This window comes from Sparus aurata, chromosome 14 (assembly GCF_900880675.1).
Source record: "Sparus aurata chromosome 14, fSpaAur1.1, whole genome shotgun sequence".
Taxonomy (NCBI): domain Eukaryota; kingdom Metazoa; phylum Chordata; class Actinopteri; order Spariformes; family Sparidae; genus Sparus; species Sparus aurata.
Window position 1 is genome coordinate 2,573,390 of NC_044200.1, and position 15,557 is coordinate 2,588,946.

General features: G+C 39.5%; 1 protein-coding gene across 2 annotated transcripts in view; it reads left to right on the forward strand.

Annotated features, from left to right (window-relative positions):
• braf (B-Raf proto-oncogene, serine/threonine kinase) overlaps positions 1 to 14,789 on the forward strand; it is a 38,089-nt gene extending 23,300 nt beyond the window's left edge. For both annotated transcript variants that reach the window (XM_030439661.1, XM_030439663.1), the window contains 8 exons: positions 306 to 390; positions 526 to 702; positions 783 to 829; positions 1,640 to 1,758; positions 1,901 to 2,032; positions 4,738 to 4,872; positions 5,611 to 5,764; positions 8,262 to 14,789. In XM_030439661.1, coding sequence (XP_030295521.1) covers positions 306 to 390; positions 526 to 702; positions 783 to 829; positions 1,640 to 1,758; positions 1,901 to 2,032; positions 4,738 to 4,872; positions 5,611 to 5,764; positions 8,262 to 8,284 — 872 coding nt within the window. In that variant the 3' untranslated portion in view covers positions 8,285 to 14,789. The remainder of the gene's footprint in view (positions 1 to 305; positions 391 to 525; positions 703 to 782; positions 830 to 1,639; positions 1,759 to 1,900; positions 2,033 to 4,737; positions 4,873 to 5,610; positions 5,765 to 8,261) is intronic.
• Positions 14,790 to 15,557: the final 768 nt, after the last annotated feature.

A 15,557-nucleotide genomic window follows, 5' to 3' on the forward strand; every position in this document is an offset into this window, starting at 1 on the left:
CCAGTTTGGTGACTTACAAATTGACAGGAGTCCCAGTCTGTCCTGCAGTGCCCAGTTGTGTTTTAGTTGTTTCATGCTGCGGGAACGTGGATTTCTTTGTGAAGGACAGATTTTCTGCATCAGTCCAAAGGATGTGACTTCATTCACGTTCTCGAGTGCCTCATCTCAGTCCCTCTCTACGCTTCGCTAACAGAAAGTAACAGTAGCCTAACCTAATATAAACTAAAGACCAGCGTTAAGCACAATGCACAACTTCCACTGAGCCTCTTGACACACATTTATTTGACTGCCATGTCTCCTCTCAGGTGATGTGGCAGTGAAGATGTTGAACGTCACTGCTCCAACACCACAACAGCTTCAGGCCTTCAAAAATGAAGTGGGAGTTCTCAGGTAACGTCTGTTGCCTACTCTTTAATTAAGGCAAAATATGTACTTCATCTTTTAAAATGTATTGCAAATTATAATTTTACTTAACAAAACTGCTGCAGTCCTGTAGTTTTATATACCATTGTGTGTTTGCACCAGGAAAACGCGTCATGTGAACATCCTGCTGTTCATGGGCTACACCACCAAGCCTCAGCTGGCCATTGTGACCCAGTGGTGCGAAGGCTCCAGTCTGTACCACCACCTGCACATCATTGAGACCAAGTTTGAAATGATCAAGCTGATCGACATCGCCCGTCAGACTGCTCAGGGCATGGAGTGAGTCCCACAAATACAACAGCAGTCAGACTTCACTATGTGTGTTTCTGGCTGAATAACTTTACACTTTTCCTCTGCAGTTACCTACACGCCAAATCAATCATCCACAGAGATCTGAAGAGCAACAGTATCCTTTTGAAACACTCTACATGATGATGTCCAAATATATATTATATAGTTTATTTCATTGTTGTTTTGTAGTTGTTTCACACTAATTTAAGCACTGCTGTCATTTGTCAAAAATGCATTCAAAGAGCAAATCAGCAGTCATTTTCAGCATTTGTAGACAGTGGATCCATTTCAAATATGTCTGGGAGTAGTTTTATTCAGTCTGTGGGAGCACTGAACAAGAAGGAACTGTTTGATGAAGAGCTGCAGGCAACAGGCTGCACACCTCCAACTTCACAGTGAGGTAACAACTACTTTTCCCTCATTGACGTTATCAGGTTCCCTATTATCACTGAGTTTAAATCCAACTTATGCCAAAACAATGATATTGCTTCTAATTTTGACAGCAAATTCACCACCATTGTCCTGTAAGCCAGCTCTCCTAACTCTCTCCATGCTAAAAGTAAAATGCGACTCTGCTGCTGGTCCTGCGGCTGCAGGAGTAGATGGATAAAACATGAGCGGCCGCGAGGCGTCTGGAAAGTAAAAAAAGTACATATGTATTTAATTTGTTTAAGAGTTGGAAAAACATTTGCTGTTAAAACTAATCATATTAAACTCTGTTCAAACTGCTGTCTGCATTTTTGCATTATCTATATGATTGAAATAAAACTATTATTTTCAGAAATATTGCACTTTCTTGTAGTAACTGAATGCTGAAGTGGCTCTCCTATGAGATGACACTACCAGCAGTGGCCCCCAGGTAATTTGAGATGAGACCCCTGGCTTCAAAGCAGGAGAAGTGTTTCCTTGACCGCATTCCTTCCAGATATTTTCCTCCACGAGGATCTGACGGTGAAGATTGGTGATTTTGGTCTGGCTACAGTCAAGTCTCGCTGGAGTGGCTCTCACCAGTTTGAACAGCTGTCTGGTTCTATACTATGGATGGTCAGTGTTTATCTCCTACCAGAGATACCTCAATACGTTTTTATTTGACCCGTTTTGCATTTCCTGAACAAATATTCATTATTTACAAATGAATGTGAAATAGGTGTGTGGTTGTCTGACAGTGTGACTTGTTCTCTTTCAGGCACCAGAGGTGATCCGGCTGCAGGACAAGAATCCCTACAGCTTCCAGTCAGATGTGTACGCGTTTGGCATCGTGCTGTACGAGCTCATGTCAGGAGCACTTCCATATTCCAACATCAACAACAGAGACCAGGTGAGAGGGCTCAAAATGTCTCACTTGCTGTAGTAACATGAATAATATTTATTCAGTCTTATTGAAATTATTCTGATTAGAGATTCCAATTCAACTGTTTACATGGCCGCCAAATAAAGTGATCCAATCAGATGTGTTCGCATGAGGGATCAACCTTATGGTACGTTCGTTCGTTTTCTTTTCCGCGAGGGCCGCGGGATGTTGCTGCTTTTTATCCCCCTGAGGGGTTGCGGGGCTTACTGGGGCCAAATCCAGTTCTACTCATGGGCGAAGGCCAGGGTACACCCTGAATGAGTCGCCAGCTCATTGCAGGACCCTTACTGATGGCAGTGGCTGCCCCACAGGGTGCCAACTGCACATCAGGAGCAATTCGGGGGTTCAGTATCTTGCTCAAGGATACTTCGGCACGTAGCTCAGTCCCACCCCAGGGGAGCCGGGGATTCCACCAGCTCTACCCACTGAGCTACAGCCGCCCCTTATGGTGATACGGATAATTGGAAAGAATTGAATATCTGCACTGCCAGGCCAAAACAAATTGAATATCCCTAGTTTACATGTCCCAAAGCATTTCATCAGAACCTTTTTGTGCACGTGCAAAGTGATTCCATCGCATGTGAGGTGTCAAGCGTTGATACAATTTTGGAGATGGACCCAGTTTTTGTCCTGGGGGAAAATACTTGCGTTTCCAGTACGTTGGATTCCAGTTTTGTTAATCTCTTCAAACATTTGTAAGAAAAGCTTGTTTGCTTGTATTTTAGTTTTTTTGTTGGATATCTTAAAACATAGGAAAACCAACAAAGTTGTAACAGCCCCAAGACCAGTACTGTCCCTCCTGGAAGCAACATCAGCCCCCTAACCCCAAACCCATAGCGATAATCGGACTAAGCATTTAAACAGTTAATTTTTCCCCATTGGGACAGATCATCAAAAGTTTACACCACTCGTCAGGATCTGATTTAAAAATTCATTCAGATTGGGCCAGATTGGATCGGTCTCTTCAGACTGAGGTAGTTACATGAGGCATTTGTATTCTGACCGGGCTATTATTCTGATTATTAGTGTATTATTGGAGTCTGTGTAAATGCAGCTATAGACACCTTATTTCAATATTTTAATAAACTTAAATACAGTTTGTTATTTTTTTCATAGCAGTCAGAATCCAGCTCTGTAGGTCTGTGGCTATACATGTACCAACCCCTTTCACACATGGTTATCTATGAAGTGTGCTGTGTAAACCAAAATAACCCCAGTGAGCAGAAAAATAGGAACCCTGGCCCTGTAGGTCACGCCGTTCTCTTTGCATGTGTGGCCACATAAACGGCTGCATGCAACAGCAACTTCAGGGTTCACCAGATGAAGAAATCGGTCCTTCACCCACCCAGTAAGTTTTCTCTTTGAATTTGTGTTTGAGTGGATCCATCATGCATTGTCATAAAAGATCAAACATCTGTTAATTTAAGTTATATTTGTAAAAAAAAATGTAAAACAAGGAAATTGGTTCATTAATTTCCTGTCTGAGAGTGAGCTCTTCGGGTGGATATCAATAGCATGTACAGTGGGGTCGAATTATCTTCTTACAGTCTGTGACTCAACAATGGGACATGACCATCTTTGTGTGTTGCGAGGTTTGAAAGGTTGTCTTAAGAGAAGATTTGAGTAAAGATACTCTTGTTGATTGATAAGCACTTGTTAATCTACAGCATTGGTGTTTCATTTAGTTGGTTTTCCTTTTCAGCTATTTCAACACTGAATAAAATTAGTGTATGATGCAATGTATGAGGTGAACTTTAAATTATTAAACAGAGTACACAAGCTAAACAAGAGCCAATAGTGTAAGTACATATCTCTACCAGGCCACATGCATAAGATCAGGTTAAGGGACCCAACACTTTAATCCCACTTTTATTTTTTTGTTTTATATGTAAAGGACTTGTTCCTGTAATGAGCTTTAATGCAATCCCAGTCAGTATATCCCATGGTGAGACATGAAACAAATGGTAAGAGAGAGTTCTTTAGATTATTTGCATAACCCTTCAATACCATGTTCTGGTTGTCTAGAGGAAGGGAGTTACAACCACAGGAAGGGATGGTAGATTTATTTGGTTTCTTTAACAGGAAAATGGTGCCCGTCAATTGAACTTTGCTACTTTTCTTGCGTTCTCCTGTCGCAAAAAATTATTGGCTGAATTTAGGACCAGGAAGCCATCGAGGCTGTCGTCATCTGAAGCAATAAACACAAGCCAATCAAAGGCAGATTAGGGTTGGTCTTGCAAGAACACCACTGTGATCCATAACAATGCATACAAACTACACTGATATGTTCACTGCTATAAGCAAACACTCTCTTTTCACTCTTTCTCTGTTGGCAGACACACTTGCAAAAGCTATGTATGCAAACTCTGCATGGAGTTATTTCTGGAAGGAGTTCGCTACTTGTATAATACCTGTTAGTTTAAAAAACATTGTAAAAATACATTTAAAAAAATTTCCACGGTACTTAGGCCTAGCCGACTGCTGGTGTTGCAATAAACTGACAGAAACCGTGATTATGTGTGTGTGAAGTCTCTGTTGGAGGAAATGGAGTGTAAGAAACAAAGCAAGTACCTGTATAGTGATAGTGCTGAAAATGTTCTGAATACTACAAAATGTTAACAGTCTGTTTATCCCTGCAGCCACATATTACAATGACACATCTCTTCCCATAGATCATATTCATGGTGGGTCGAGGTTACCTGTCCCCTGACCTCAGCAAAGTGCGCAGCAACTGTCCAAAGGCCATGAAGAGACTGATGGCTGACTGTCTGAAGAAGAAGAGAGAGGAGCGACCACTCTTCCCTCAGGTGAGACAAGTCAATGCTAATACTATTTATATATCATTGGGAGGCAATATGTGCATGTTATTTGTTGACTTGTTCCAACAGTACAACACAGTCATCTGCTCTTACTCTCTTTATAACCCAAACACTGTTTGCTTTTACTAATTTTAATTCATTCTTTCATTTGGTGTTGAGCTACTGTCCATGCAACACAACAGTTATTCCACAGAGGTTGAGCATTCAAACCTGACAGGGAAGGATTAATTTGAAGTGTTAAGTTTGAATGATGAGGCTAACCCTGTATAGCCAGCATTGGTGATTGATTATTATTTTGCCAATACTCTTTTATTTGAAGATTTTCAGGGTAGTAGAAATGCTGGTATTATAATCAGTCAGTAATGATTGAAGACTCTGTATTTGCTTCCACAGAATGTGATGTAGGCTGTAAAGACAGGTGTGATTTTTGAGGGGTTTTGATTCGCCAAGTTTGATTTATTTTCTTTAAATCTGCTTTCTGTGAATTTTACATAGCATTTTTACTTGGTTATTACCTTTACATGTTTTAATCAATAAAGAATAGATTGGAAACCTCTGAGGCCATCTGGTGGAAAAAGCCAAACTGCAGCAGTGACTCACCAGTAACATGCTCCAAACAGAGCACACAGCATTGTTAATGGTTTTGTTTTGGTTTTGTTAATTTGTGACTGGTAACCATACTGAGTTTGACTGGTGGTCCTGTGGCTGTACTGTGTGTTTTGTTAGATCTTAGCATCCATCGAGCTGTTGGCTCGCTCATTACCCAAAATCCACCGCAGCGCCTCAGAGCCTTCGTTAAACCGAGCCGGCTTTCAGACGGAGGATTTCAGTTTGTACGCCTGCGCCTCACCCAAAACCCCTATCCAGGCCGGTGGCTATGGTGAGCTCATTCACACATACACAAAAATCCATCTCAGCAGTAGTTGCCTCATCACACAAATATGTCTTTTTATGAAAGGTTTAAATGTAAAGACAAAAGATATAGCCTGAAGTTTTAATGATTAAAAATTATGATAATTCTCAGCACTACTCCAATGAAAGTTTCTGAGACCTTGTTTTATAGTTTCTCGATCATTTAGGGCCTCATAAACCAAAATAAATATAACAAGAAGCTTACCGGATAAACAGGCCAGTCAGGTCTTTATGTTCTCCCAATTAATAAACTGTGGTAAAATAATATAAATAAAAACATTAAAAATGTAAACAGTGTTGAATTAAGTGTATAGATGATTTGGCTAAATCTGAAGAGATATTGATCACAAATGTTATTAAAGGGATAGTTCAGAGTTTTTGATGCAGATTGTCCAAGGTAATTATCTATAGTCAGTGTATTATATACAGTAAATGGTGTTTGGCACGCCCTCAAGCTAGCAATGTACTGGTCTACACAGGTTCAGCAGCAAAATATGTTTAAGTGAAAAAAGCCCTTCCTAAATTCCTTTGCAAAATCCCATTCCTTTGGTACTACATTCTCTCAACTGCACACAACACTGAGACAATCCTGTGTTTGCAGCAACCTTTTTTGTAAAGAAATGAACCTCCACAGAGGTTCCTCTCTCTCGAAAAAGTTCCTCATCTATATGCTGTGGTTCATAGCTGTGTCATCTTGTATCCACAGTGAACGGCACTAAGTCATTGCTATCCCAGTCACTCATTTTTATTATCTTGTACTTTTCCAACTTCTGAAACTTGGACCCAGGCAGCTGGTCTGCAACTAAATAGACTGCAAGGCACATGTGGGATTACAAAGTTCTATGGTTGAGAAAAATATAGTGCCAAAGGAAAGCACCATCTGCAGAGGAGGGAGTAAGTCACACACATGCAAATCACAAGCAAGTCCTAACCTTCAAGTTGCAAGTAGGTGCCAGATTACTGTGGAGAGACTCAAGCAAATCGAGTAAAGTCATTGTTCAGGTCAAGCAATAACAAGTCAAGACAGTTTCCCCATTTTTATTCTGTGTTCATTAGAAGTTTAGATTTATTTTCAGTGTAACTCAAACTGTTGCAGCCTGCCTACAACCTGTAAATCTTACTGATAATTGACATTTTGTGCCAACCAAGAACAAGCCTTGATAAAACATGTCTTACCACTGTGAACACTGGATATATCTGTCCTATAGTGTAAACACCAACAATTTATTTTGTATATAATGTTCACTAAAGGCATCACGCTTTCTTACATCAACACTGTATATTTACACTTACACTTTCAGCTGCCAAATGAACCGCTGCAGACACTGTATATACAGAACAGTGTATACAATTGACTCTGTTCGTCATGTTTCTGTTATTCAGACTGTGTTTATCTTGGCTCATTCCTATATACACATCACTATTACCTACTGTAGCTATTGCACATGCAGTATACAGTATATCTTAGTGTATTCATTTCACTCTTTTCATACAATTCAAACTGTATTTATCTGTGTGTTCATATATACCTCTTTTTATATAGGTCTGTCTGTGTCTATGCATATGTACATTGCTCAGTATTTAGCAGCAAACCAGAAGTGCAAAAATAATAGCCAAAGTACATTTTGTTGCCTCAGTACTTGTTCTCTGTGCTATGACAATAAAGTTGAATCTAATCTTATCTACAGTGAACAAAAATGGAGAGTGCATCACAAGACTTCATCATGATGAAATACTTTTACTAGTTTCTTCTCGTATGAACAAACAAAACTGTTCTATATGACCAAAACAGGGATCAGTGTTACACCCAAACCACAGAATCTACATAGACTTAACGACTATTTTCTACAGTGCACCATGATGGTCACATAATAAAAATTAAAGTTTTATAAGGGTGTCACTTTCTGCACAATTTCTCCTGCTGCATCTCTGGATGAATGCCATCTGCCATCTACTGTACTGTAATGCACTGAATGTGGATAAGTAATCCAAAAAACCCACTTCAAAAAATCTAAGCTGAGCCATTAAAGCCTCATCCTGAAAGAAGAGTCCATGTTGGACTAAGACCGATCATGTGACACAACATGACTCCAGATGAATGCCAATGCTGCAGTATGTTTGTAAGATGTGTCTGTAACAGGCAACTGTTGGTGGTCATATTTAAGTTTCTTGTTTTTAACTTGTTCCAACAGATCAGATACTGCCTAACTTTACAGTACTGCCTTGTCATCTCCTCCCTATGAAATGGCATTAGTGATACAATTGTGTGTGTCTTAAAACACGAAGACATTTCTGTTTAAATCGTTGGTTGGGTTAATGAAAGGTTTGAAACTACAAGTCCTCTTTCACCACTGTTTTTTTTAATTGGTTAAGTTCAATCATAATGAAAAATACTAACAGCTGCTGCAAGACTGCGTATTATTATTGACCTAACTAATTTTATCCATATTTTTATTATTTTTCAGGGGAGTTTTCGGCATTTAAGTAAGTGCTGCTGATCCCACCAGTCCATCACTCGTCACTTCTCAAAAGTCTCGTGTCCATGCGGTGGATTCATTCATTACTGAAAAAACAAATAGTCTCAAAGAATGTGCTTTTTTTCTTCGTCTGTCAACCTGAAGAAGGCAGCCTCATTGGAGTCCTTCAGACAAAAAGCTATCCAGCAGGCAACCAACCACAGCGACAGACAAAACTGAATTAGGAAAATTATAGAAAATCTAAAGTTAAATAATAAACTTGAGTGACACAAAAGGAATAAAAAAAAAAAACAACATGCGAAGATATCCATACCAAAAGAGTTTGAGGAGGAGACCACAAACTCACAGGTTGACTTGCCTGCTGGAGGGAAAAGATGAAGGCTAAACGAAGGAGAGACAGAGGTGAAACGTCAAGAGAAGTCGAGGCTTTGGGCACCACTTGTCCCTTCATTTCCTGTGCTGGTGAGGAGGGAGGCTGGGCAACCGGCCAGGCCGCTGAACTTCACTTTGAGCAATGGCAGAGTGGGGCCTGTGGAAGAAAGGGAGGTCTCCGATCTGGTTAGCCTGTTCCTGAGAGGTCACACAGCAGGATTGGATCCCGAAGGAAGATGACTTGAAAGACAGATCTATTTTTCTTTTTCTTTGTTTCTCATGTTTTAGATTTTAGCCAGCCATCGCTAGGAATGCTGAGCGTTTTTGTCATTTGTTCTTTTGCAGCACAGGCCTTTGCTTTTTTGTCTTTTTGGGCTTAATGCTGACCAAATACTGCAAAATACTGCATTTTGCCCTCTTGTTTGCACCTAACAAATTCAATAGACAGGATGAAATGGCAACAGCTTTTAATCCACTGAAAGATTTTGCTCTACCACTTAAGAAATTTCAGGAAAAGCAGGAGAAGCAGATGCCGATGGAAGCTACACAAGATCGGTTTCATACTCCACTTAAAAGTTCTGGTCATAGCCAACAATTGAAATATATATTGATTAAGTGAGCTTCAGAGGTGTTGGAAAGATTTTGGTCCCAAGACACTCTACCTTTTCAAAGGAGTGCATGTCTATGTGAAGGCAGCAGCAGTGGTTCTATCCATAGAAGACCGGTAGAAAGCCTGGAGCCTGACATGTTCGGCTGACCACAGGAGTTGTTCATAGGGAGGAAAATTGCAGATTTGTTTGGAGGTTTTGGGGTTTCTTATCCTGTCAAAAGAGCCTGGTAAAAGACAAGCTGCGTCCCAGCATTTACGCAGAGCTAAGGAGTGTGTACAGTACTTGTGGCTTGTAGCTTCCAAGTTGTTACACAGCATCTTTGCAACAAACTTATCCAAGTGCATGTCGCCTGTTGTGGTTTTTTTTTTTTTTTGTTATTATCATGTGGCTTTCATATTGCACTCAGCTTATAATAGGACCTTACTTGTTGCAGCTGCTGACTTGCGGGCTGCAGTGTTACCTGCTGAAAGGACCGGCAATCCTCTGGTTCTGAGTTCTGTTAGTCTTGAAAATGTTCTTTCAATCACACCTTTTATTTTCTCTACACACATGCACCTGTACTTTTTTTCATTCCAGTGTGTTAAGGGTTGTAGGTGTTATTACAGTTTTTTTTTGTTTTTTTTATTGTCTATGTTTGCCTTTTTCTGTACAGGCAGGCCTGCAGATATTAACTTATTTATGTGATTTTTTGTTTTTTTTTGTTTTATGGATTTATTTTCAGAACCGCTTTATTTGAAGGTATCAGTCTTTCTTTTGATGCATAGTCGTTTTGATCATTGTGACTCGTGTACTTGCACTTTGTAGAGATGGATGGAAGCAAATGAGAGACTTGCCTTTTTTTATTGAAGAATAAATCATGACATACAGAGCTGATGACCCAAAATTCAATTTCCAATGCATGAGTCATCTGCATGGGCCAAACTGTGAATATTTTGCTGGGAAGGCTCAGTTGTTGTCCAAGGACTGTCTTTGACGAAGCCTCCAGCAGCCGAGTATGTCACCATACCTACAGTGATGAGCTGAGCAAACGCGAATGCTGGCCTGAAAAATGGTTGTTGTGGAGGTAGAGCCCACAGCTGAACACTGACAGGCTGGTTCTTGGCGTTCATTAAGAATCATGTACGCCTTTCCATTGTTAACTAACCCCCAGGCACCCCCTCACAGCAAGATTATTATATATTTTGTTGCCAACTTTTTATCAAACATTCTATGTAAGGAAATGCAATTTTTTTTCTTCGTACCCATCAGTCCCATATTTGTGTGTCCAGGACAGAGAAAGAGCTGCAACAAGCTCGAAGTTCTAAAGCAGCAGGGAACTGTTAGCCCTGACCCAGGACAGACTTACTACTCATCATGGTTGTGGATCACCACTCCCTGCAATTTGGACATTTCAGTCACTGTGCAAAGCTCTTAAACAGTGTTATAAGAAGCATGTTGAATACATAAAGTAAGATCAAATGTTCTGAGGCCACTAGTTAAAAAACTTCTATGTAATACTATATTTTCATCACAAATTATAATATCAACTTAAAAATGTGTCACTGATTTTCAGAATGTCTTAGTGTTTTGTATCTCCTCCTTTTGCTTTAATCACAGCATGGACTCCACAAATGTATCTAAAACCTGCTGACTCATGTTATTCCAGCATGATTTGACAGTGTGCCATAAAGCTTCTTGTGATGTCACAGAGTGCTTGCCTTTCTCAGTCTTCAAGTGCCCCCATACATGTTTGATGGGGTTGAGGTCAGTCGGGACTATTTGATCTTCAAGTAGCTCTTACAAAGTTTTGAATTGTATTACATTTAAAACAAATGGGAGTATTTTGACTAGTGGTCTCAGACATCTTGACCCCACTGTATACAAACTGTTAAATCTTTGTAGCAACGTACAAGGTGAGAACAACTGTTAGGTGGGTGCACATTGACAACCATGCTTTTACTCCTCTGAGTCAATAGTAAATGAGCAGCAAAAAACTTGGGCTCCATCTTTGAATGAGTATTGTTTGTAAGGAATTTTCTGTTACTTTTCACTCATCTGGCTTTTTTCCCCTCCTCCAAATGGCTAAATAGATGGCCACCCATCCAGTGAGTTTGTTTTTTAACATTCTTCTTCTCACATTCTTTCCATAACAAATGTTATGAGCTGTTCAGTGATCATCAGTAATGTCTCTAGCCCTGGGTCAGGGCAAATTTGTTAACCTAGCTCCATCAAAACTGAAAAAATACACCCTCAGACAGCTCCAAAATACTAGATTGAAAGTGTTTCTGGACTGGATGCACATTTATTTCATGTTAACATCACATTACCCAGGTTAAGACTGCAGGCAAAAACATGTCCCAGTGTGATTAGTATTTGAAGAGTTACAACTCTCTAAGAAGCCTGGCATCTACTGGCGAAAGCAAGGTACATGAAGTCCATCTGCTATTGGGTGGTTTATGGTGATGTCATTCTGTAGATACAGTGCACTTCATTTGGCCTTGTAGTGTGCAACATGTTGCAGATTTGCGAGGGTGGTGCAATGTTTATTACAACTTGGGTCTTATTTTGAGTTTTAGTCACATAGCTGTTAATATAGTCACAGTAGTCTGGTAACATTATAGGGCTGTCACTTTTTATTTTTAAAGATCAGGGGGATAAAAGTGTTTGATTTGGAATGTCCTGTACAATATCAAACTCAAAGGTAAGTACAAAGTTCAGAAAACTTGCTGTCCATCTGGCCTTTGGTAATATAGGCTATTGTTTTCTTCGGTAGGTTCATTTAAGAGAAAACTAGCGAGCTACAGTCGCACTCTGGACAAACGGCACAGATGCAAAAAAGAAACTTGAATAACTTTTTAGGCGAGGGGTTACTTAAACTTATTTGAAGGAACACTAATATTACCAAAGTGTCTATTGTAAATAGCTACTAAACACTACTTTGCCAAACACCAAACAGAGTTTGCAAGCACCTAATCATAAAAATGGAGTAGTTGGCAGTTAAAAAGACTAACATTTTCCTCAGGAGTTGATGGAGCCCAGAACTAAACAAAAGGAGGTTGACTCAACTTTCAACTTTACTCTGATCTGAAGACTGGACCCAAAGCTTCCAATAACTGCTTGCCTTGTTATGTGTTCAATTGATAGTTGTTTCAAACAGATGTCACTACGACAGATTAGCCTGTATTACAGAGAATTAACGCAGCTTTCAACCTGCAGTAACCACATGGTGAGCATGTAGGGCCACTTCAGGGCAACCGACCCAAGTTGTCAACACAACATTGAAATATCATCACTTTTTAAGTTAATATAGCAAACTTGCCAGTATATTCATCAATGTATATTGGTTTGTCAGAAAAATGCTATCAATTAAATAATAGCCATTGTTTCAGTGGTAATGTTTGCCTGTGTCATGTTGGTGGGTCGCATTGTGTTTGGATTTCTTACAACATGTGCCTTCTTATGTGTCAAATGCTGTGGACTACTTGTTGAGCACAAACTGGTGTTTGTTGGGTTTTCACAGGCACTCTCACAGAAACGGCTGATATCACCTGACACTTGAGACCAGCCAATAGCAAACAGTATGTGCTTCAGTACGTGGTTTCACCTGTAGATTTTAAGGGAACGAGAGCTCTGCAGAGTTTGTTTTTTTTACTATTCCGCTATCATCTGTCCACTACCACTTGACTCCCACATAGTTGGCAGGTTAGGGTTATAATGTTATATGGTGACAATGTAGGCCTTATATTAAATATAACATATCGCCCGGTCATGTAACCCCTCTGATGTGACCACAGATTCACAAAACATCTGAGGAAACCTGAGCTGACCTTTTTTAGTGGTGTTTTTCGAAAGAGATTTTAACTTGTTTGGTTTGTGAAGGAGACTAGTCACTAAAGAAATGAAGTTCTTGGCATTACGAAATTCTTAAGTTTGAAGCTAATCAAGATGCTTCATTAGTACAAAATACTGGCAGAGTCAGAGTTCTGACTATTTGTCACCTTTATGTCACAGCTAGACAGACACGATAAACACGAGTAAACGGGAAAGTGAAATGCAACAGGCTTTGTGCTGAAGAAACAAGCCATGGAGTTGCAGTTTAACCCAATCACTGGAATAAATGTTGGTAATTTAACTTTCTGCAAACCACAATTTGATGAAACTTAAAATGTTCTTTTCTTTAAGTTTTGAATTTTCTATTGTGACAAGCTGTGCTTATGGTCTGGTTAGGTTTAGTTACAAAAAACACTTGGTTTGGCTGAGGAAAAGATCATGTTTTGGCTTACCATACATACCTTAGTTGCCACCAACATGGCTGGAGATGCCCCTGGGTTACCTTAAAAATACCCAGTCACCCTTAGAGATATTGAATCACAGGTGTGAATTGTAATCACTGGCTTGGCAGCCTTCTACACAACCCACATATCTGTGGTTTGCAGAAACATTAAGTGTCAGTTTTATCCTGGCGACAGAGCTGTGCAGTTACATGATATATAATCTTAAACCACTAGCCCACCAGGGGACAGTTAATATATGCTTGCCCACTAATTTGCCTGTTCAGCACGTTATCTTGACACTGTTGGAAGTGTAGATTTTCAAGCCTGTGATTATTCTGAGCATACCAAGGAGCTTTTGTTGGCTTAAATGTTGAGTGTGACTGTTAATGCTGACCTTGGATAGAGCAGTTGACAAAACAATCTCAACTCCAGGTGGACTTACTTGCTTGTTCTAGAGCTTCTAATTTTGGCAACTGCTGTTTCCAAAGTGAAGAATGGACAGTCAAGGTCAACCTATTGGCCCACACATCCCTATAGTCCTTGAGGTACTTGGATTATTGACAAGAAAATACAATTGTTTGTCAACTACTATTTGCCAGGAAATCCTCTCTGGAAGTAGAACATGTCCTCTTCCACAGGCATTAGTATCATCATTCAGATAGCAGTGGTGGTTGTCTGCTGTACTGGGATCTGCTGTTGCTCACTGTTCACATGACTGGACCTGAGGAGGTCAACAGTAAAGTCTCATTGCGCTGTTTCTAGATCTTTATTTTCTTTTAGAGTATTATCACAATTTCTACCTGCCAGACCTTCAAAATCTGCAGGAGTAAACACTAAGCCTCTCCTCTCCACCACCACCCATCTTTGATCTCACCACATGTCTGCTGTCCCTCATCTTTATACAAAACCTTATGTTCAGCCTTTCTCCTCTTTCATTTTCCTTTTTCTTCTAAACATTCCTTTCCTCTCCTTTGCCTGCACCTTAAACCCAACAATTCCTTTCAACTGAGAACTATAATGAAAAAGTTTTTTTTTCACCTGTAAATAGTTGTACAAAAGAAAATACTGTTGGTTTGCTAGGAGGCATGGGGACTACAAATGTAACAAATTATAAAATGTTCAAAATAAAGAGACAAAGATTAAAAGACATTTTGATAGGCAGACTTCTGAAACCAGTTGAGTGTAAAAATATTTAAGGCTGTATCATAAGGAGAAAGAGCTTAATGTATTTGTTGTGAATATGAAAAACTGATATATTAAAGAAGTGCATGAAAACTGTAGTTCTGCTCATGTGTCATTTGTATGGGGTTGTGTTGAAATCATTGTGGTAAATTTTATTTTTGAAGCCCACATGGTGGCAGCATCTAACACTGTTATGTGCCCACAAACATTTGCTGCTGGAAGGACATGTACAGCATAGAGCAGCAACACAGTCAAGATAACATTGTTTAGGTTCAACAAATATACTCAACTTGATCTGTACATAAAGGTGATGATAGACCGCACCGCTTCCCAGAGATCCAGTTATGTACATACTTATTTATGTCTAGCATTAGGCTAACTTTTTCCTGTCATAATGATGTGAACCACCTACTTTCTCTGGACGACCAACCACTGCTTGGTGCACGCGCCACTAACTGTGCACCGCTTGTGCTATTTTCTGGTAATGTTGACACTGGACCCCAATAGTCATTATATTTTATATGAGATTATTGTGTTACCTCATTTGGTGATAGATGGTGTCTTAACAGATATTTTTTCACACGAAAATCTTTGAGATTATTACTTTAAGTACCTTTAATATTCAATAGTGACTGTTGCTTTTTATATTTAAATATATATTTACTTTTACTAGTACAACTTTTTACAACACTGATTTTAGTTTTACAGAGAGAATGTGACATACTCTGTTAAGGATGCCATCCTACTTCAGCTTATTCATCTGGTGGATGCTTTTGTAATTTTTAAATTAAAAAAGTGCACTTAAATAATATAGACTCTCAATTGTTAAAACTAGTTTCAACAAAGCGGGGGGGGGGGTTGCATTG